At 41.3% G+C, this 22,586-nt stretch overlaps 1 protein-coding gene across 1 annotated transcript in view; it reads left to right on the forward strand.

The window, feature by feature from the left end:
• Nucleotides 1–20,605: 20,605 nt before the first annotated feature.
• The window catches only part of tle2a (TLE family member 2, transcriptional corepressor a), a 40,347-nt gene continuing 38,366 nt past the window's right edge, over nucleotides 20,606–22,586 (forward strand). The window contains exon 1 of the mRNA XM_087835978.1: nucleotides 20,606–21,180. Coding sequence (XP_087692104.1) covers nucleotides 21,157–21,180 — 24 coding nt within the window. The 5' untranslated portion in view covers nucleotides 20,606–21,156. The remainder of the gene's footprint in view (nucleotides 21,181–22,586) is intronic.

Below are 22,586 nucleotides of genomic sequence, written 5' to 3' on the forward strand. Positions count from 1 at the left end.
ACAGAGATTCCACTGGTTTTAGATTTTTTTTAAAAAAGAAGAGGAAGAAATATTCAGTAATGATGGTAGTGATGCATCAAAATGCTAATTTGATAGTGCCTTAACATCCTGTACTTAACTAAAAGTAATAGTGGTAGTTCCAACCATAGACTCTGTGTATGGTTATGTATACTTAGACCCATGACTCACGCGCTGTTTGGTGAACTCCTGTTTGGATAGTTTTATTTTAGCCCTTTGGCCCCTGCTAGTGTTTAGGAAACAGTGGTGTGTAAAGTTATCAGCTAACTAGGAAGCTTGCTTAACAAGCCGTTTCCATAGACCCTGTGTACAGACAGGAGAGTGTGGTGTGCAAAAGTCTATACTATTACCAAAATAAATCATAGAGCTATTCATCACCTGCTCAAGTGTAGCAGAAGTAAGAACAATGTTTTTGTCAGCTGAATGGGAATAAATAGAAACACTCAAATCTGCGCTTAAGCTACTTTCTGCATTTCCAGTATTTCACTCCTTTCAAGCACATGTTCAAAAAGCACAAAAACAACAAATGGATCGGATCGACTCTACGGAAACAAGCTGAAAAATATTCCTTAGAAGCCATCACAAACCATGAATGGTCCCGTCCTCCGAGATGGAATTATGTGAATGACTGAGAGTCTGGTGCGAAGTGGCTCTTGAGATGACTGGTTTTGGAAAAACCTCAGCACTGAAAGCAGTAACGCATGACAGAAAAAGACTTAGTTGCCAGTATTTTGATGCTGCGGTAGACAACGCTGGATGTTATATACTCACTTTGGTCAACGTCCCCGTGGAAGAAGGCCAAATATTTAAAACAGGAAGGGGTGCTGCTCGAAATCCTTCGATCGTGTATTTCACACAATGAAAATCGTCTTATTCTTAATTCTGCATCCCTTCTTTCTCTTCCTCTTGCTGTATCTTTGTAACTATGAGTGAATTTCAGATGGAAAAATTATAGTTTTTAATATAACGAGGGGAAGTGAAAATCAATCACAATAATCTGTATTGTCTATCTATCAGTTTATGGACAGAGAGGAAGGGAGTATGCAAGTAGAAAAGGGAAGGTCGGAATCAGACATGAGCTGTTTTACATAAGCAGAAGTGGCTCCAGTGTTTAATTTAATTGTTCTGTGGCTTCTATTGAGCTGGAACTGATTATATCATATTTTCAGCACTTAAAGGGGGACAGGCATCTAAATCAATTAGTGTTTAGAGTCTCATAACCACAGATATGCATGGGACACCACTATTGGAACTGCTGGTGCTACTGACTGAGAATATCATTTTACTCTGTAAACCTTAGCAGGTTTTTTCTTCTTTTTTTTGCTTTTTGATGCAGAAAACTAGTTTCATCTAGCGCTATTAGTACATTGCTGTATGATGTTAATTTCGAAAATTACCATTTTTTTCCCCTCCAGTATTGATTCGGAGGTGTTACAGAGAGCAGCTTTTGTTACTTTCTCATGCTGGAAGCCAGTGGAGACATTTTTAGCTTGGCTCTGTATTCTAGCAATTAAAATGCCTCCAGAAATGAGCAGCTAGTCTCTGTTGTTTTTCTCTTCCTATTATAGACAGCAGCTAGTCCTTTCATCATCGCTAAAAGCTATGCTTCTGCAAAGAGACACATTAATTGAGCCCACTCTGTTCCTCATACAAAAGGACGTTCTCAAACATACCTACATTATTTATGCAGGATCATCAACCAGTAGGTTGGCTCTCAAGTTTTAGTCTGAAGAATAGTTTGGAGTGACCCTTTTGTAGTTTTTATGGTTAGAGTTTTAGTAGTTAATCTTTTTTTTCTTTTTCTTTTTTTAGGTCCTATGTGTTACACAGACACAGCTGTTCTGTAGGTCAGCTGATACCAGCCTAACAATAACTATGATGCAGATACTACAACAGGCTTTACATTTTATGAATGATAAGATGGTTTAACCTCCGGCAGAACCAGGCTCAGGGAGGGGCGGGGCCATCTGCCATGACCGGTTGGGGTGAGAGAAGGAAGACAGGATACAAGACATGCTGTGGAAGAGAGACAGAGGTTAATAACAGAGAGGTCTATTAACACATAGTGAGAAAGGTGACTGAAGAAGAAAAACTCAATGCATCATGGGAGTCGCCCAGTAACTAAGGGAGGATTTGGGTCACCTGGTCCAGCCCTAACTATATGCTTTAGTAAAAAGGAAAGTTTTAAGCGTAACCTTAAAAGTAGAGATCGTGTCTGTCTCCCAAATCCAAACTGGAAGCTGGTTCCACAGAAGAGGGGCCTGAAAACTGAAGGCTCTGCCTCCCATTCTACTTTTAAATACTCTAGGAACAACAAGTAAGCCTGCAGAGCGAGAGCAAAGTGCTCTAATAGGGTGATATGGTACTACCAGATCTTTAAGATAAAATGGGATCTGATTATTTAAGACCTTGTATGTGAGAAGCAGGATTTGGAATTCAACATGATGAAAGCAGGAATCCATCCTGCTTTGTATCAGGGTCACATTGCTATCGATGTAACGGGTACCTTACAGAACACTGATCACGTCCATTCCTTTTTGGCTCCAGTATACCCATCTTCTCATGGCTTCTTCCAGCAGGGTGCAACTATGAAGATTTACTTATTTTTGTGTATTTTGCCAGGTGTGTTCTTGTGGCTGTTGCTACTTTATGTACCCACTTTCAGTTGAGCTACTGCCTCTCTTGTCCAGGACACGATGGATATTGTTTAATCTCAAGAGTCTTGTTTTTCTGTATTAATATATTTTAACAATTACCTTTGACCCAATCATCCATTATCCAAGGGAAACTTTATATCTCTTTGTCAGGTTCATCACACTTCTGTCTGGTTGTTTGTGCTATTGTCTTTCTGCACAATGACACAAAAACCAAACATATGTTTAAAGAATTTAAACATCTATGGTTCTTAAAACATTTGCCCGGCTATTTTTAAAGAGATATCATTATCTTTCAAAGTAAAATGCATTTCTTATACATTTAGCTCAGTGTGATGTAGCATAACTTAAGCAGCAAGGAAGGTGATAAGTAAATAGCATTAGCAGACGATTGAAGTTCTTTTAAGCATACTTTATTGCTGGCATCTCCATTTTACCATAAAACAATCAATCAGGCATGCAAAACCCCCACTCGCTTTATACAGGACTTTGCCCACACCTGACCTCGTTAGTCCCTACCATTGAAACAAATAGGTCAGACCAAACAATACAATTCTAAACAAAGAACAGGAATAAGGTCATGCATGAAACTGACAAACTCGTTTACTCAACTAAATGGTTTGTAAAGTAAAACACTGCATACAATATAACTCAAAAGGCTACTTTAAAGAAAACAAACAATACTATACAAAATGAAAAACCCTCCATTTGGTTACACCCAGTGATGCAATCATTGACCTCATGACCCTATATAAACAGGAAGTAGTGGGCAGCCCTTCCCATACACCTGTCTTACATATAGGACCTGAATACACAACATGGACACCATGGTAAGTATAACCAAAGCAACATAAAGAAACATAATTTACCAGACATTGGTAAACAGAAGAAAATTCAGATGATCTGATGGTTAGTAGTGTTTGCTTTAAAACACATGCATGGATGTAAAGGATGTAACTACTGCTACCACAAACAAAACCCGGGATAGTGTGTGTTAAGAGAAGTTACACCAGCAATGTCTAAATTAAAGCATTATGGCTGACTGTAAAATAATAAACAAATTATCAATATGGTTAAGGGACAAGTGGTAAATGAGTTCATGCCTAACCACTTTGTCACACTCAGCCAGAATATTTGTTCTTAACATGCTGTGCTTAATATCCTATTTTCCTTTTTATGTGCATTTAAATGGTTTATTTCAAGTGTGGTAGGACTCGACTTAAGCGGTCAAAGAAGTGCAGGAGACTGATGCTGTCCAGTGTAGCAAGTGATTTATTCACCATTTTGTGACCCAAACAATATTTAAAAAGAAAAATAAGAAACTCAACTCTATAATTAACTCAGTTCAAATAAACATAACTGAACTTTAATCAACGGAAATTAAGGTCAAACTGCACACAGCTACACTGACCCGAACCTTTCTTTTGAAACACCTGAGTTCTTCTGCTTAAATAGTCCACTTAACCAAACAATTTCTCCTCTGGACTATTCCATTCAGTAGGTAGATAAGATGAACATGATTATATTCAAACCTCTACAACTCCTCTTTACTGGCAACATAAACTCTGTGGTGTAATCAATACATATTATAACAATAAATCTATTTCTTCATAAACCCTCTAAAATCAACTTTATTAAATTATAAGAGTTCTTCCCCTTCTGCACTTAGTCTCTTCCTGTGACCTCAGATGAACCCAGAAGGTATAAAGCAGGAAGTAAAACTACATTTCCTCCTTTTGTTTCTGGAAGACAGGTAGGTAAGGTAAGTTTAAACAATACAAATTAACAGTTGAAATAAAGAACAACTTAACAAACTTGTAGGGATTGATTTAAACCAAGATGTTATATTATATAATCTGTAAAAGTGCAAAACATAAACAAACCCAGGATAGTAGATGTTTGCCTATTGCAGATTACATGTGAAATATGGTTAAATCAAAACAAGAATGTTAATTAAGAATATAGACAAATGGTCTTCTCACCCACTTTGTCACATCCAGCCTACAAACCCGTTGCTTGTCTTTGGTACATCCATATATTCACCCAAACTGAATGCATTTTTAAATCTTATTCAGAAGACAGGATGGTTGATTGTTCTTACATGTTTTTCTATTTGAAATACCAGAATAATTCTGTTACTGACTGGCAGGTAAATTATAATTACACTAGTAGACGATGGGGAGTGATTAAAATGTTGGTGAGTGCAACAACCACAACACTACAAACAGATACTAACTTCTGACTTTGATAAGCTTGACTGAATTACTGTGCAGCTGTAGCCAGAGCCCGACAACACTACAACCCCAACTACGCCTGTAATATAAAGTTTACAAGTCGGCTTTCCCTGTATTTAATTCACTGATGGTCAGTTATGGACATTTTCTATGGAGGGAAGCCACAGCTTCTTGAACATCAACAGTGCCTGATGCATGTGAACTATATCAAGACTCTATTTTATGAGAAGCTACCACTATAATAATAACTCTTTTTCTAAAATTGTATTTATTTTATTTGCAGATGTTTTTCTCGAGAAGTAAAGGTCATGATCGGTAGTTACCAGGCGTCTTAAGCTCTGTGACACTGTATTAACAGACAACACAGACGTGGCTGGAACAAAGTGGAAAAGATAAGCTGATCTCAAAATCTCCACTTTGACCGCGCAGTTTACTGCAGCACATTAGCAAAAGAAGAAACTAGAGCTAAAGCACACATACACATATAGTGGTATTTCATGTTTCTTATTTGATGCACTGCTCTGTAACGAACAGTTGCCCATTACTTGTCCAAGGACAGGACTCTAAAGCCATTGTTGTACTAATGATTAAATGAACTTTTTGACCTCTTGTCAAATATTTGCATGTGAAGCACATATGGCTGCGATCTGACTTTGACCAGTATCGTATTCTGGCTCCAAGCACTGCTTGGAAAGCCCACTGAGTCTCAGTTAAAGACCATAGATTGGATCAAGGAATGAGCATCCATATAGAATCGTGAAGCTGTTGCTGAACAGCATGCTTTTAGTCATCGCCTTTTTTTCCCCATCAAAGCTCTTGAAACAAAGTGTCCAAGAGAAATAAGTGAGTAAAAGAATTACTGAGGCCTGTCTTACTACTTAACGGTCAGATGAACATATAGTAAGCAGGAAAATTTAATGCATTATTTGTGACTCTTGCAATCTCAGCTGCAGTCTGAACAGCTGAGTGAGACTTTTGGTTTGAGAAAAGCCTTCTAAAGTCTCCAGACTAATTTAAATTTTCTGGAGATCAGCCTCACACTGGCTGAGGAAAGCCTGCATAGCTTCACTGAAACCGCTTCATTCTAACTAGCAGTGGCCTGCTGGAAAGAAAAAAGTAAAGAGAGGGTAGTGAGGCAGGAGGAACTTTTGGCTGTAGCAGAGGTGGTCGTAAACAGTCTGAGGAGGTATCTAAAGCTCTCTCCCATGCAGCTTCCAGTCTCCAGTGTCTTGGCATTTGCATGTTGCTTTGGACACTAGTTCTGTGCTCAGGGGCCCGGCTGCAGGGGCCTCGCCGGATAATGGCACATTTCTTTCAGGCAGCTCAGAGAGAGTCAGAAGGAGAGAGAGCAGAAGCAGCTTATCTGGCTGCTGGCCATCCTCGCCACTACCACCAGTGACCCTGATGAGGGATTTATATATTTAAACACACACACTGCTTTACTTGCTTTGACCATGGGCTTCATGTCCCTCCACCTCAACTCTGCAAGTCACGCAAGACTTTGTAGATTTATGGTTGAGGGGAAAACGTGTCCCACTGTGGAATAGTAGTGACACAGAGAGGTAAACAAACCTTGCCATGTGTGACACGGCCTGCGTTGGGAAACAGCCCAAGGTCCTGTTTCAGACTCAAATGATGTCATTGCGAATGGAAGTGCACCATGTAGTCAAGGCCACGTACATTCATCTCTTAGTATTAATGCACAAGAAGGTTAATCCGGAAAGGTGTAGTTCTGTTTCTGTCACATGTTTACACAGGAAAAATGGTATGCGAATATACAGTAACAGACTGTAAAAGACTCTACAGAGACCACCCATCGCATCAGCCAAGAGCCACGAGTCTGTTTTATAGTTTTGTTATGCCGTGCTGGAGTTTCCAGATTTAGATTCCAGAGAGATGTGTACTATCTTTTGGAAACTTAGAGCAGATACAGGCATCAGTGCACTGTATTTGTGGATTGAACCCCACAGTAAGGCCAAGACATACAGTTCAAACTCTCTAGCTCAGCATTTGCACAGTGTCGAGATGGTAATTCACAATTCTCGTATTTCTTAAATGACACTTTAACAGCGTTTTTTTGGAATGAAAACTAAACGTTCTGACCAGTTGTTAAATCAGCCATGCCGAGTACACAGACAGTCACCCCGATGGGGTTAGGTGTTGTATATCACGCAGAGCTTGTCATTTAATACTGCGACTCTAACTTGGGTCTGTCATAAAGAGCCAAATATGAAATTCCCCCTCTTTCTATTGGACTGTGTTCAAGATTACATGATCTCTTCAAACAGCAGGACCAGAAGGAGAAAGCAGAATGAGGATGTTCTACATATACACCAGTATTTGACTTCTGACTCTTGAAAAAGATTTCACTCTCGCTATGAATAACATTAAGTCAGTTTTTCCTCTCTGTAGACTGTCAGAAAAATTATCTTTAATCTTTCCAACTGTCTTTTCTCTTCCTCTGTAGCCGCAGCGCACATAGCAGTAGAAAAGAGAAAAGGACCACAAGGGGAAGCTGGAGGCTTGGGTCTGCTTAACTATACAAGTTGCCTTCCTGTGCCAGAAATCTGCAGATCAAGAACAAACGGTGAATAAAAGAAGGGAAAATGTTAGTGTAGTTAATGCCAGCCAAGACGGAGAAGGAAAGACTGGTTCATATTCTTAAATTCAACAATCTTCTGGAGAAAGGAAAGTGCTGGCAGATATTATTAGAAGCAGTGTTGGGAAGGTTACTTTTAAAATGTATTCCAATACAGAATACATGTCCCAAAATGTATTCTGTAACGTATTCCGTTACGTTACTCAATGAGAGTAACGTATTCTGAATACTTTGGATTACTTAACATATTATTATGCTGTTTACAACTACATGAATGTACTATTGCTGTGATTTATTACTGTTACTGAAGGTCCGCGGCTCCGAACCGTAGTAAAGGGACCTCTGGCTAATACGGTGGGTTCTGTGTCGGGCTCGTAGCCGAAAACTAGCTTTACTTTGTTGTCTGGGTCAACTTTGCTAGCGAGAGACAGAGAGAGGCGTTGAAAGGCGGCTGCAACGGAACTTAAGCGCCTTGAGGCGACATTTGTTGTGATTTGGCGCTATATAAATAAAATTGAATTGAATTGAATTGAACTTATTGTTTTTGGAGGAAAACACGAACACGGTGTACAGTCGAGTCTTAATAGCTTACTTACAACTGGGCTCGTCAGGCTCTCTTCTTGGCTGCAGTGGTTATTATTATATTTACATGCTTCCAGCTCCCGTTTTTGCTCGATGACAGCTCGTACTTTTCCTTTTTCTCCCTCCCTCGCTCACAGACACATAACGGGTATGGCAGTCCATTCTCCCTGCAGCACGGACTACACTGCCTATGATGCTACATTCTTTAGAGCTATACCGGTAGCATTCTGCCTATTAGCTTAGCACAACAACAACAAAATGGCGCAGAGAGAGCGTCACCCTGTAACCATGGCAACCGCAACGCTGCCGCCTGGAACAACAGAACGTAGCTGTCAAACAAAACCCAAACAGGCCTGACCCGCCACAATATGAAACAGGGAAGTACCGCCGTGTAATCCATTTATTTCAACAAAGTAACTGTATTCTAAATACCACCTTTTTAAACGGTAACTGTAACGGAATACAGTTACTCATATTTTGTATTTTAAATACGTAACGGCGGTACATGTATTCCGTTACTCCCCAACACTGACTAGAAGGTGTAAAGAAAGAAAGTTCCTTTTGCCTCAGAAGGTAAAACTGATAAAGAAAAACCTACAGTCTGGGCCTGAGACATTAAGGATTATGTTCTTTTAAAGATAGGGTAGGTAAAGTGAGTAATACTGGAAGCTTTTTCTTTAAAGTGAGTTTGAAGTGCTGTTTTTCTTTTGTATGAATTAAAAAAAATCCCCAAACAACCCTTATGCTAAAGCATTTAATGACTGTTAAAAAAAATTGTTTCTTTTTCTTTTCATGGGTTTACTGTTGTTTGCATATTTCCATACTATTTACAAAATTTCCAATTTGTGCAGACTTTACACAAAAATTCAAAGAAAAAGACGATGCTTAGTTACTATAATCTGAATTTACTTATTCTGATATGTAAAATGTACAAATAGCTTGCGGGATACAGTATGTAGAAGCCAAAATCCTTTAATGGTTACAGCTTTCTTATTATTATTTTTTCTTTATTACAGCTTTTAATTTCAGACCCATTTAGTTTCCACTGCCTCTCTAATGCTTAAAAACTCCATCAACACCAACCTTGTGAGATTTGACATTTAACACACACTTAATCACCGAAGGTGCCAACAAACTGTTTCAACAACACTAAAATTAAAGTCTTTTTCCTTGTTAGCAGTCTGTATGTTTTGTGGCTCATGTTGACACAGGAACTTTTCCAGGAGGTCACTATTATGCTTTTGAAACATCAAAGTAAAAAAAAAGACTTTAGTTTGTTTCAAAGTCAAAATTAATTGCAGTATGTAGCAACATAAGCAGTTGCAAAAGCAGCCTACGTGGCTACAAGTGGTAATTACACAATTTTGGTGCATTCAATTTTGCCAGGGACCAAGTTTAGGCAGTGAAGCTCACTCAAACACATCCTGTCAGTTCCTCTTTCAGCAACCACAAAATCATCATCTTTAGTATATAGTAGTAATTTTAACTTCCACAGCAACAGGCAATTTAATAATATATGAACCTCAAGCAAAAATGTTTTGTTTTATATTACTTTACTTTGTAAAAAGTCCTTGAAAGAAACTGCCTCCTTCGGGCTGTGTGCAGTGATCCTTGGTAGGAGACGACGGCTGACCTTCTTGGCCACGGGTTACTCTACACTTGTCACAACTGTGAAAGAGAAGCAGGAGAATTGGTTATTATCATGGATGCCGATAACAGCTGTGGGGAAAAACAATGCCAGCAATTCCCTGCAAAGCTGAAAAAGCCCAGGCTGGGGTGGAACCATTACTGGTCAGTGATCTGTCAGTGCTGTGGTTAGACCTGATCCCAACCAACTAAATGTGGGACAAAGAGCATGTTTGTGTGGAACAGTATGGGAAATGTTGCTAATTCTGTAAGGTGGTCTGAAATTTTGACCAAAAATCTAAACAAACTATGGTTGTGGTTCAGCATGTGAAGCACAAATATACAGCATTTTATGTGCAAGTAACTTTTCAGACAAGCATAAAAAAAAAGCTGAAGGTTGTTCGGTAATCTTCTCACACTCATGAATTTCCTTCATTTTTGGTTTCTTCTTTGTTTGGAATGACTGTTAAAAAAAATTAAAGGTTATTTGTGCTGTTCAGTCTAATTGTCGCTTTTGCATTTAATGTGGATGCATCTCCACACACACTTCTGTTTTTGAGGGTTTCTTATGAGAAGCACATCATTCGATGTTATTCTTCTTTCAGGTGCAAAACTGAAATGTTAATAGTAATTAAGCCAAAGTACACTAAGAACTAATTTCAGCTTTTTCAGTATTTATTGTAGCATTTTCTTTATTTGCAGTAGTTTCCATCATATTCTGTAAAAATCTGCACAGCTTGTAACTTTGTGGTGACTTGCAGTTTTTCCTGTTGAGTGTAGAACACGCAGCAAAATAAAGGAAGAAATGTTAACCTGCACTTGACCCATGATGACAGTCTTCCCAGCCTCCTCCACACTGTTTTCTAAAGCCAGACTTTAGAAAAGTGTCTCTTCTGCAGTGCTGACTTTTCAGTTCTGCAGCCAATCAAAATGCGAGACATCATCTCAGTAGTAAGACAGAAACACAGAGGATCAACATGTCAGTCCTTTATTATCTGGTTCAACTGTCGCAACCTAATTACAAATTCGTTTGAAATTCAGCTTCAGTTTCAAATATGATCCCAAGCTTGTTCTGTAAGACCAGGAGTGGGGAGAGGTATCCACCAATCAGTGCAGATGGGAGGAGCTTAGTAATCAGGAGATTAAATAATGCTGGGTGTTTTCCATTCAAAGCATTTTTAGGAGACTGTACTACCATACAAGTCAATTTCTATATGTGACTTCTTGTTTATATTGTTTGTGTAGTCTTGATTGTGTGTTGTTGTGGAGCTGTTTGATCCTTACCTTAAAAAAGTTTATATAATAAACTCATCTTAAGATTATCCACTAGATATGACTATGAGCTGAAATGTTTCCATAAGGTACCAGACGTTGAAGTAGAAGATTTCCTACAAAAATAATAGCTTATGAGCTTAGACTAGTGTCAACAAACTTCAAAAATCTCAAGAAACCATGATGATAATTAGGTGCTTAGTGCTAACTACAAAATACTTAGATCTCCATCAAGGTGGAATAATAGTTAAAATTTAATTCTCAAATGTACTTTCAGAAAGTACATTTAAGTACAACCAAGTACACCCTTACGCCTTCCATGAGAATTAAGAGAGGAAATAGCAGCAATGTGCTTCTAAAGGTCACAGTACCTCAAACGCCCTTGATTTTGGCAGTTTCCTGGTCTGAAACAATTAGATGTTTGTTAATACAATGCAAAATTCATCCTGAAGTTCATCCATCCATCAATCCTCCTCCGCTTATCCTTATCAGGGTCGCGGGGGGGCTGGAGCCCATCCCTGCCACCATAGGGCGAGAGGCGGGGTACACCATGAACAGGTTGCCAATCTGTAACACAGAGAAACAGAGGACCATTTGCACTCACATTCACATCTATGGGCAATTTAGAATTAGTTAACCTAACCCCACTAACTACATATCTTTGGACTGGTGGAGGAAGCCGGAGTACCCAGAGAAAACCTATGCAAACTTCACAGAGAAAAGCCCCGGCCTGATGATCGAGTTGACCTTTTTGCTGTGAGGCAACAGTGCTAACCACCACGCCACTGCTGCCCCACCCCAAAGTTAGACCATGCACACACAAAAAAAAGAAGTTAAGAGCTATATCTCAGACACTACAGGTCTTAGATAGCATGTTGAATGTTAAACTTCACAACAGTATAATTAGACATGGATTAAACAAGTATTGAATGTTTGGAAGGGTTAACAGGAAAAAGCGTCTTCATTCTGAAAAAACAGAAAAAATGGCAGCACGGTTTAAGTTTGCAAAGCTGCATCTAAACAACCACAAGACTTCTGGAACTATGTCCTGTTGGACTGTAATGCACAGCACCACATTTGGAAAAAATCAACCAAAACAGCACAAACACACCTCATACCAGCAGATCATGAAGCTGTTTGCATCCATTTGATAGCTAAAGCTATATCAAATTGAAGGGTGGCATGGGGTAGCACATGCCCCCTTCAAATCATTTATTCAAACAACTTGGCTGCCGATCACATCTTTCTTCATGGTTGGTTATAAAGCTCTAAAGCTGTGAACTGGGATGTTGTGTTTTTCTCTGTGTTGCAAAGTATACAGCCAAATACTGCTGTAATGCTTAGAATAGCTTTTATGAGGGCAAATACTGATTTTAAACTGACTGACTGGCTTACTTCTGTTTGAATTTGTAGCTGCATAACTGTTAATAGCTTAAATTTGTCTGTATTTTTAAGTAAAGCTTGTGGTTTGTAAGGGAACAAAGCATGTAAGAGAATTTTAAAATCTATACAGCACAAGCTGAGAACATTGATTTTTTTTTTTGAGGAGCAAAGACACTGAAATGTTACAAATACTTTAAAACTGATAATCTCGACTGTAAGCTTTTAATATCTAAAAATGTTGATCATTGTTGTATTAATGTAAAAAAAAAACGTAATCAATATAACATTGGCTTATAAGACAAGTTACAAAAGTGTTCTGATACCTTTTTGTGATTGCCAGTGAAGCCCCCCCAATTTAGAAATTCCTAGAATCGCCCCTGAACCATCCAGCTGAACCGCTGTAGTGGGATCTTTGTAAGCCCGCAAACCTCAACAAATGAAAAATGGGCCAAAATTCTTCCACAAAAAGGTTAATCACTTACATTTACAAAAATAAGTGTGAAGCACCTGGCAGGCAAACATATACCTACATCAGTACACCGCAGTGTGAACTTCTGTTTGGCTCATTCCTGCGCGGAACAACAGAGCTACACACAGCACGGAATTCACTGTGCAATGGTGACACCGTGTGGTGAAAGTTCTTCACTGCAGTTTGGTACAGGATAGTGGCGTCTTGGCACGCGACAGTATTTAGCGTCAGTTTCCACTCACTGATGAAGGTTTTCAACGTCTGAGACGGACAAGCGCAGCGAAACTGGCGATTAGAAACGCCCAGCAGAGCTTCTGATGGGTATGCAGTCTGTCTGCGTGTCTGTGTCCGCCTGGTGAGCTCATGGATTTGGTGGAAAATGCTGCCCAGCGGGTAACCTTGACCTTACCCCTGGGGAAAAAGCAGGTTGTACGAGGTCACAGGATTCAAAGTCCGCAGTGCTGCTATTACAAACCCCCAGTGAACATATGAAGCTATATGAGGTATGACAGACAGCGTAGACAATGATTTATTCATTTATACCGTCCTGGAATGACATATAAATAAGATACAGTATACAATGTAGCCTACGGTACTGTATATGCCACTGATTGCATTACTTATAGATTCCAGCAGGTGGCAGCATAATGCAATGTGGTAGCTTGTTCGTTGCAAGTACAAACTCACAAAATACATATTAGGAGTTTGATATATTTGTGTTGTTGTTTTTAAAAAGAAAAGCTCTATGTTTAATCTTTTATTTAAATGAACCCTGATATCTACAGGACCACAGTTAAGCTGTAACTGTGCTTTTTCTTTTAAAATGTTTTTCATGCATAAATGTGAGGTACTCAAATTATTATTTATTAGTTTTTTGTTGATAAGGAGAGTCGTGTTGTTATAGACACATTTTGGAGGCAAATTCTATCGACCTAACAGGATTTTGTTTTTTCTAGTTTACGTAATTTTTCTTCCTGTGGAAAAAAAAGTATAAATATACAAATTATGACCCGATCTGCACTCTCCACTTTCCCAGCACTCAGTTACAGCGGAAACCTGTGGCAGTGGCTGCATACGTCTCACAGGAGAGCATCCCACCGCTGTGTGAGATGAGTGACAGCGCACGCAGAGTGCTGTCAGTAGCATTTGCAAGTCAATGCTCAGATTTAACCTCTCCACTCTCCCTCCCTTCCTGCATTCAAAATCAAACTCTGAAAAGATGCTCTTTTCTCACTCGCTCCTTAAAAAAAATGAAAAGAAAGAAAAAGAAAATGTGGGAATATGAACCATCGCATTGACCTTGTCGCGAAATTTCTCTGGCACGTATGAAGTTATCTTTTTGCAATGCGGGTCTATGAGAAAACCCCTCTAAGACGCTTCCTTGCCTCATCGTTACCTCTGAGTACACAATGCCATTTCAGATTTCATGGCCAAATTGTGCAAGCAGCTACACCGCCAGACATTTGGAAAGTCAAAAGGAGATCTTCACCGTGATACAAATCACTCCATTGTTCTGTTTTATAAAGAAAAAAAATGCCAGTGAAAAGGAGAGGAGTGCATTCCATCTTCCCGAGGCTACAACAGGTCATGGTGAAAATGCCGTCCTATTTACAAATGGAACAATTTAGCAAATATCAAAGGAAAAGATTGCTCTGTATTGATCTCGTCAGCATTATGGTATGTGGTCAAAAGACTGCGGGAGACTTTTGAGCAGGGACACAATGTTATGCCGAAACACTGGAATTCCTCAGTTCTAAGATACACATGCCTGTGGGCATAAATGTGTCAGCGCCTGTTTTATGTGCGCATATGTGTGTGTGTGTGTGTGTGTGGGTGTGTGGGTGTCACACAGGGTATTTATTTGTATCCGCCTGCAACGAGGAGAGAAGGTGTGTTGTGTGTGTGTGAGTGAAGCTGCTGCTGATGTGGGTCATTACCCCCTTCTTTTCCCCGGGGGCTATACAGCAGGAGAGGACAGAAGGGGAGGAGTTGGATTGAGGGTTTGGGGGCAGGGGTGGGGATGGGGATGGGAAACATGGAGGGTGTTGTGGAGGGGATGAGAAGGAGGTAGAGGATGAGATTGTGTGTTGGGGAGGAGGGGTCCCAAAGGAGTAGAGACCAATAAATCACAGGGCCGTCTCTGCGCTGACACCCAGCTTGTCTGATGAGGGACAGAAAGAGGGGTAGGGGGGAGGGGGTCAAAGTAAGGCAGCGGGAGGGGTAAGGGAGAGTGGGGCGGGGGGGTGGGCATTGTGACAACACTGTGGCCTTGTCTTCCTGTCACTCAAGCCAATGCAAGGCAGGAGCCGTTCTCTATACCAAACTAAAGGAACTGATGAAATTAGGGAGAAGTGGTGAGGCTGGGAAACCTAAAGTTTGACCCACGCAGGGCACCTTAATCTAAGATCATCCATCCCCTTTGCTGCTGTGTTGGAGAAAGTTGAGATGAACAAGCTCTTCTTATTTGCATACATTCTTACAGGACAATGGTTTTTATTCGAGGGCTTAAAAGCTGCTTTCGGCTACTCCCTGATTCATAAGAGGTCAGAGAGCGGGTAGCTCCACATGTTTGATTTGGCAGATTTTATTGATGCCCTTCCTGACACGACCCCAAAGGGATTTGTGTCTCCACCCAGGATCAAACTGGGGATCTTTTTCTGCTTAGGTGAATGTGTAAACCGCTACATTATGGAGACGTGTTTAATGTTTGAATCAAGCAATTTCAGATCTCAGAACAATTAGAAAAACGTGGAATTTAACTTGTTACACAGCGTCCGTGTTATGGATGGGCCTCAGTAAGTTACACTAATTCATTTTGGTCATGAAAACCATAAACAACCATACTGGCGATAAGTTATTGCATTGCAACCTCGGTTTAATTATTCGGTTCACAGCAGTTTAGTGCTTCTGCCACAACTGTTGTGCCCAGCATGACCAAAGAGGACATTAAGCAGATCGGCCTATGCAGGTCAGACTTTGGGAAGTACCCCTCATGTGTCTTTTCAAACTTGAAAAGAGATCACACCTCAGCTTGTGCATTTGGTTTCAAAGCCTGACCTTACTCGAAAACTGCAAAACACATGGGGGATATTGTGCGCTCACAGTCAACTTGCCCTAGTATGTGTGGTAAGTTCACTGATCCACATCTGCACCTAGAGAAATAGAGATAGATAGATAGATAGATAGATAGATAGATTATCAGGATAAACAATAAAAATAGTAAAGTCTAATAAAAAAAAACATAGTTAAAGTGTCACAAAAGCATCTTGAGAGCTTTATAGTGTATAGCAAACATTTTAACCCAAAATGTGGGGAAAATACAGAAAATACAAAATAAAAATGAGGTTAAGTTATAGATGAGTAAAAGGTAAGTAAGTAAGTTGCTGCAGTTGCTGCTTTTAAAAAGTGTCTCCATGTAACAGAGGTTGTTGTGCTACTCCAAAAAAAATGGTTTTCTGCTTTTCTCTTGTACAGGGTGGGCCATTTATATGGATACACCGTAATAAAATGGCAATGGTTGGTGATATTAAAGTCCTGTTTGTGGCACATTAGTATATGTGAGGGGGCAAACTCCTCGAGATGGGTGGTGACCATGGTGGCCATTTAGAAGTCGGCCATCTTGGATACAACTTTTGTTTTTTCAATAGGAAGAGGGCCATGTGACACATCAAACTTATTGGTAATGTCACAAGAAAAACAATGGTGTGCTTGGCTTTAACGTAACTTTATTCTTTCATGAGTTATTTACAAGTTTCTGACCACTCATAAAATGTGTTCAATGTGCTGCCCATTGTGTTGGATTGTCAATGCAACCCTCTTCTCCCACTCTTCACACACAGATAGCAACACCGCAGGAGAAATGCCAGCACAGGCATCCAGTAACCGTAGTTTCAGGTGCTGCACATCTCGTATCTTCACACCATAGACAATTGCCTTCAAATGACCCCAAAGATAAAAGTCTAAGGGGGTCAGATCGGGAGACCTTGGGGGCCATTCAACTGGCCCACGACGACCAATCCACTTTCCAGGAAACTGTTCATCTAGGAATGCTCGGACTTGGCACCCATAATGTGGTGGTGCACCATCTTGCTGGAAAAACTCAGGGAACGTGCCAGCTTCAGTGCATAAAGAGGGAAACACATCATCATGTAGCCTTGAGGTTTCCATTGATGAAGAATGGACCCACTATCGTTGTACCCCATATACCACACCAAACCATCACTTTTGTTGTTCCAACAGTCTTGGAGGGATCCATCCAATGTGGGTTAGTGTCAGACCAATAGCGGTGGTTTTGTTTGTTAACTTCACCATCACATAAAAGTTTGCCTCATCACTGAACAAAATCTTCTGCGTGAACTGAGGGTCCTGTTCCAATTTTTGTTTTGTTCTGCAAATTCTGTGTGCCGATCTGGGTCATCCTCGAGATGCTGCAGTAGCTGGAGTTTGTAAGGGTGCCATTTGTGAGTAGCTAATATCCGCCGAAGGGATGTTCGACTAATGCCACTCTCCAGTGACATGCGGCGAGTGCTACGCTGTGGGCTCTTGCTGAATGAAGCTAGGACAGCCACTGATGTTTCCTCATTAGTGACAGTTTTCTTGCGTCCACATTTTGGCAAATCCAACACTGAACCAGTTTCACAAAACTTAGCAAGCAGTTTGCTAACTGTAGCATGGGAGATGGGTGGTCTCGTAGGGTGTCTTGCATTGAAATCTGCTGCAGTGACCCGGTTACTGCGTTCACCAGATATCAACACAATTTCGATCCGCTCCTCACGTGTTAACCTCTTCGACATGTCAATGGCTGTGAACAAAGTTACTTGTAAATAACTCATGAAAGAATAAAGTTACATTGAAACCAAGCACACCATTATTTTTCTTGTGACATTACCAATAAGTTTGATGTGTCACATGACCCTCTTCCTATTGAAAAAAACAAAAGTTGTATCCAAGATGGCCGACTTCTAAATGGCCACCATGGTCACCACCCATCTCGAGGAGTTTGCCCCCTCACATATACTAATGTGTCACAAACAGGACTTTAATATCACCAACCATTCCCATGTTATTACGGTGTATCCATATAAATGGCCCATCCTGTATTTTGAAGGCCTATCTCTAAAACCATCAATGCTTTACATAGTTGGCTATATTTTCTGTATTAGCTTGAGTGCTCTGAAGTGATGTCAGGTCACCTAGACTTTTTCCTTTCATCACTGCTATCCTTTCTTGACTTTCTGAGAACATGTAGCAGCTTGCATTTTTATTTCTGGATGCAGTATCACTGTATAATAACACAAATGCTCATGTCTTGGGAGAAAACATCCAGACAGGTGAAGGTTATTGATCCAAGCAAAGCAGCAATAACCACTCTCATCACGCTGCCCGCCGGAAACAAAAGATACAACGGTCCATCGTCTCAACAGGATGTCTGTTCGGTAGGCTTTGTCCGTTGTTATTGGGGCATCATTTAGTATGAATATCAGTCACAGTTTGACACTGATATTGCTGCTGGCAACCACAAGGAATGAAGCTGTCTCTAAAGAATAGTGAGAAGCGAACTTGTTTTCATCGCCACTCCCTCCTGATGTTTTGCTGCTCGGTGATACTTTATGCATAACCAGCATCTTGGCCTTCGCTCCTGTTTTCTTTTCTTAGCAAAGCAGCCCTACTCCCTTGGGAACTTTCCACCGTCCCCCCCCGAGACAGGTGTGTGCGGTCATTATGTGTTTGCTTAGACTCTGCACACATGAGTCTGATAGACCTCTCTTAACAACCTCACATAATTGAGGTAAAACCGAAAGGTCCCGTGACATTGCGACCACGGCTTCCTCTCCTTTTTGTAGAGCTTTTTTTTTATGTCCCTTTGCTCCGAGCGGTTGAGTATAAGGGCACTGTGGACGGAGTGTGTTTAATCACTGGAGCTCAGCCAACACACACACACACACCTAGAGCACTCCTTCACCTGACCTGCCAATAGCAATAATATGTGTCCTTCACTTATCATTTTCTATCATCTATATTATTATGCCCCGCCAGCACAACATAGCCTCATACATCCCATGAACCCTCCCACCTGCCTTCTTCCCTATGCCCCCAACACACACGCACACACTCGTGCACACACAACAAGAAACATCTCCCTGTGCAGCAGCAGACTGCAAAGCACTGCATTCCTCATGACTTTTTTTTCTAATAAATGTGATCCCAGAATCCAGGAGGGAGACCAGTGCTGTGCATTAAAATTCATGGGAAAAAATGGCAATAAAATCTTTCTTTCTCTCTCTCTCTTCCCTTCTTTCTTTCCTTCCCTCTCTACTCTCCCTACTTGCTCCCCTTCGCCCTTCTCTCTTTTTTCATTCCCTTACTTGTCTGCTCAACACATGCACGCACACGCAAAACCCACATGCACAAGCGACACACACACACACACACTCATTTTTTTTCATCACCCGTGCTCTCTCTCTCTCTCTCTCTCTTGTTCAATCTCCTAACCCTCCTACTGGCTCGTCTTTCTCAGCATCCCCCCTGCTGTCCTTCATCCTTTATTCTCTTCCTCCTCCCTCCCTTCCTACCCCCCTCTGCCTTTTTCTCTCTGTCTCTTTCTCACACACATATATATTCTCACACAAACAGACACACGCACACACTCTCACACACCCATCTATATTTTCCAGCTCCACCTCTGGCAGGTTGTGATTTCCACTGTCAGAAATTGCTTTTTCAATATCTCTCTCTCTAATTATGAGCCCAGCTAAAGGGGTCATGCCACCAGAATACCAATTTTTCCACCATTTCTCCCTTCTCCTCCAGAATAATTCTCCTTTTCCAGGTAACAACAAAGTGCACGTCAAAAGAATAGCCTTGCGAGTGTTGCACCGTTATCACTGTTGCATTTATGTGGTTTTCAGATGCCTTACTTTTAATGTGTTTTTGCCAGTTCTCTGTGGTCAAGCTTATTTTTTTCTCATCTACAAATGACTAAAATGATGCAAACATTAGTGCAAAGTCTATTTATTTCCACACTGACGAGGATGAAAGGCGGGGTGAGGGGGTGTGTAAGTTTTTTTTTTCTTTCTCGAATGCATTGCCTAGTTTGTGGGGAGAAAAAGGAAAACCACTGAGTCTTGATACAGCAACCACACAACTCCTCGCCTTCTCAGTCACTAGACGAAGCCAGGAAAGGGTTAACCTGACGGAGCGGTTGTAGCCCCGCTTGATTGACGCGTGGAGCATTGTGCTAGCTATCCCCTCCAATCGGCAAACGGTCGCCACACCCCACGTGGGTGTTCTCGCTACTCATTGGCTCGTTTTACCAGTGTTTACCGTGCCGAGGCCGAGCCCCACGTGGAGATTTCATTCAATCACTGAACAATTCCTCAGAATCCCTTCTTTCTAAATACATTTTGGACTTTTTATAAAATTAAAAAAATCCCAGTTGTGCGGATACGTCTTTATTTCCGACGCTGGATGCGAGTAAAGCTGGTTACGGTGCATCCCTAACAAGACACATGCTAAGGTTTCTTGGCAAATATCATCAGGCTGTTTGAAGAACAGCATTGTGTAAATGCTCTGATTTGCCCTCTATTTATATCCTGGATAGACTATATGTGCAATATTTCATTCTGTTAAAAGAACAATAGAAAATCTTAAGGCTGATAATTGTGAAGCAAACCGTGTCTTAAGGTTCTCCCCCAGCCCCCCCTTCCTCAAAGAAAGCTACTCATATGTAATGTCCCATTGAGGATCAGAGCAAGGGGGAGTGAGAGAAGTGAGGGACTGGGAGTGTTGTGTGAAAAGAGTGCAGGCCAACGAGCGAGACAAAAGAGGCTGCGGCTGCATTCAGTGTGCTGGTGGTGTGTCCGTCTCCGAAGCCACAAGCGAACCACATTTCTCCCCCTTCCTTCTCTGGCGTTTTACGCTACAGACGGCGAATATATATATTTATATATATATTTATCGAAGAGGAGGGAAACAATTTGCCTCAGTGTAATTGCTGGGAAGCGTGAAGTTGAGGACTTGGAGGAGAGCTTCCTTGGACCGGGTGTTTCTCCCTCTCCTCCTCTCCCCGTCCTTACTACTCGTCGAGCGCGGTGCGGTGTGGGGTTGGAGATATAACCCAGAACAAAGGAGTCTTGAAGCGAGGAATGAGCGAGTCGAGGCTAGCTTCGCTATTATCTTTGAAATCCGGCCAAATGCCTCTGTGAGACCAACAATAGTACATCGACTGCTCGTATTTTTCGACGAAGCTTTGGGCACCGAAAAGGGGGGAAAAGGACAACAAAAAAAATAAACGCAAAGACTCACAAGTCGGCGGCTACAATGTTTCCCCAGAACCGACCACCGGTAAGTAAGCTAGCTACTATGTAACCACGCGCTTATTGAGATTATTGTATCAGACTGAGTAGCAGTTAAATTCAGTGTGATTGAAACATTTTTTGAACCTCAACGAGAAAGTGCGAGTCAAAATCGTCTTTTGTCCTCTGTGTGTATTTCCGGGGACTCTCTTGTATGGAAAGTGTGATTCTCCTCAGGCTCTTCTCTAGAACATATATTATTTGCCTTCGTTACTAACGCTGGGTGTAGGCTTTGTCTTATGAAGGTCAGGAAGATTGTTGTCAGTAAGGCAAAGCCCCACTCACACAACGTCCAACTTTACCCGCTGCCTTTGTGTGTAAATCTCGTGTCCTTGGTGGCCACCACCAGAAACGCAGAGCCTCCCATCTCCATACTATTGTGGACTTGACCCAGATGATGAAGTGTGTGTGTTTGTTTCTGCTTTCCTCGTGAACCATGAGGGGGGAAGTGAGTCAGCTTGGCATGTCACCTTCCCTTAATGGCCTGCCCTTCTCAAGTGCCACTCATTGTTTTTACAAATTCGGCTTTTGCTTTTTTTCCCCTCCCATCATATCAAGTGATTCATCGCCCTGATTTACCGATGTGATGCTGGAAACTATAAACCCTTTTCAAGAAGATAACTGCTAGTGCCAAACGAGCTCAGTAACAGCACGTGGGCTCAAAGAAAAATCAAATAAAATAAACGAAAAGAGAAAATGACAAGGTGTTTGTGTTTTGAGATAGATTTCTGCAAGGTTAGGACAGGAAATCTGTGCTGCATGGGTTTAATTTGCTTTAGTGGAGTTTATGTGGAGAGCTTTTGAGCAGGCTGAAATACATAAACACTGGTCCTCCAGCTGTGTGAAGTATCAATTAAGACCTGCTCATTTGCCTAACCCTCCTCTACATCCCTCAGTCATGCCACCCTGCACCCCACCCCTGACACTGTTTTGACATACACGTCCCTTGTATTGAAAAGTTCATGGGAATGTGTGTGTACGCCATTGTAATTAACGTTTCACAAATCCAGTCAAGCAGGTGGAGACTAGAAAGACATCGTTTGGATTTTTGTGGGTTTGCCATTGTGTCTATTTCAGCATTTCAACCTATACTTCCTCGTAGGAAAGACAGCATTATTGGAGCCCCCGTCCCAAACATACAGCACATGCAGAAAGATTACACACTAGCAGCAGCTGTGCTTGTAGTATAGTTGAGTGCAGGAAGGCAGGGCAGGAGGCAGCCTGTGGGTCTGTGGTTTGCGCTGTAAACCCAATCCCTCTCATCCAGCCTCTCCTCACTGTGTTCCTGTGAGAGCTAAGAAACCACATCTTAATGTATGGGCAGGCGTCCCAGGGTGAGAGTAGCAGACTGTGGCGGGTCTGGGTGGGATGTTTAGGACAGCGGTCCCTTTTGAT

Source organism: Neolamprologus brichardi, chromosome 23, assembly GCF_056152115.1.
Source record: "Neolamprologus brichardi isolate AB-2024 chromosome 23, ASM5615211v1, whole genome shotgun sequence".
Lineage (NCBI taxonomy): Eukaryota > Metazoa > Chordata > Actinopteri > Cichliformes > Cichlidae > Neolamprologus > Neolamprologus brichardi.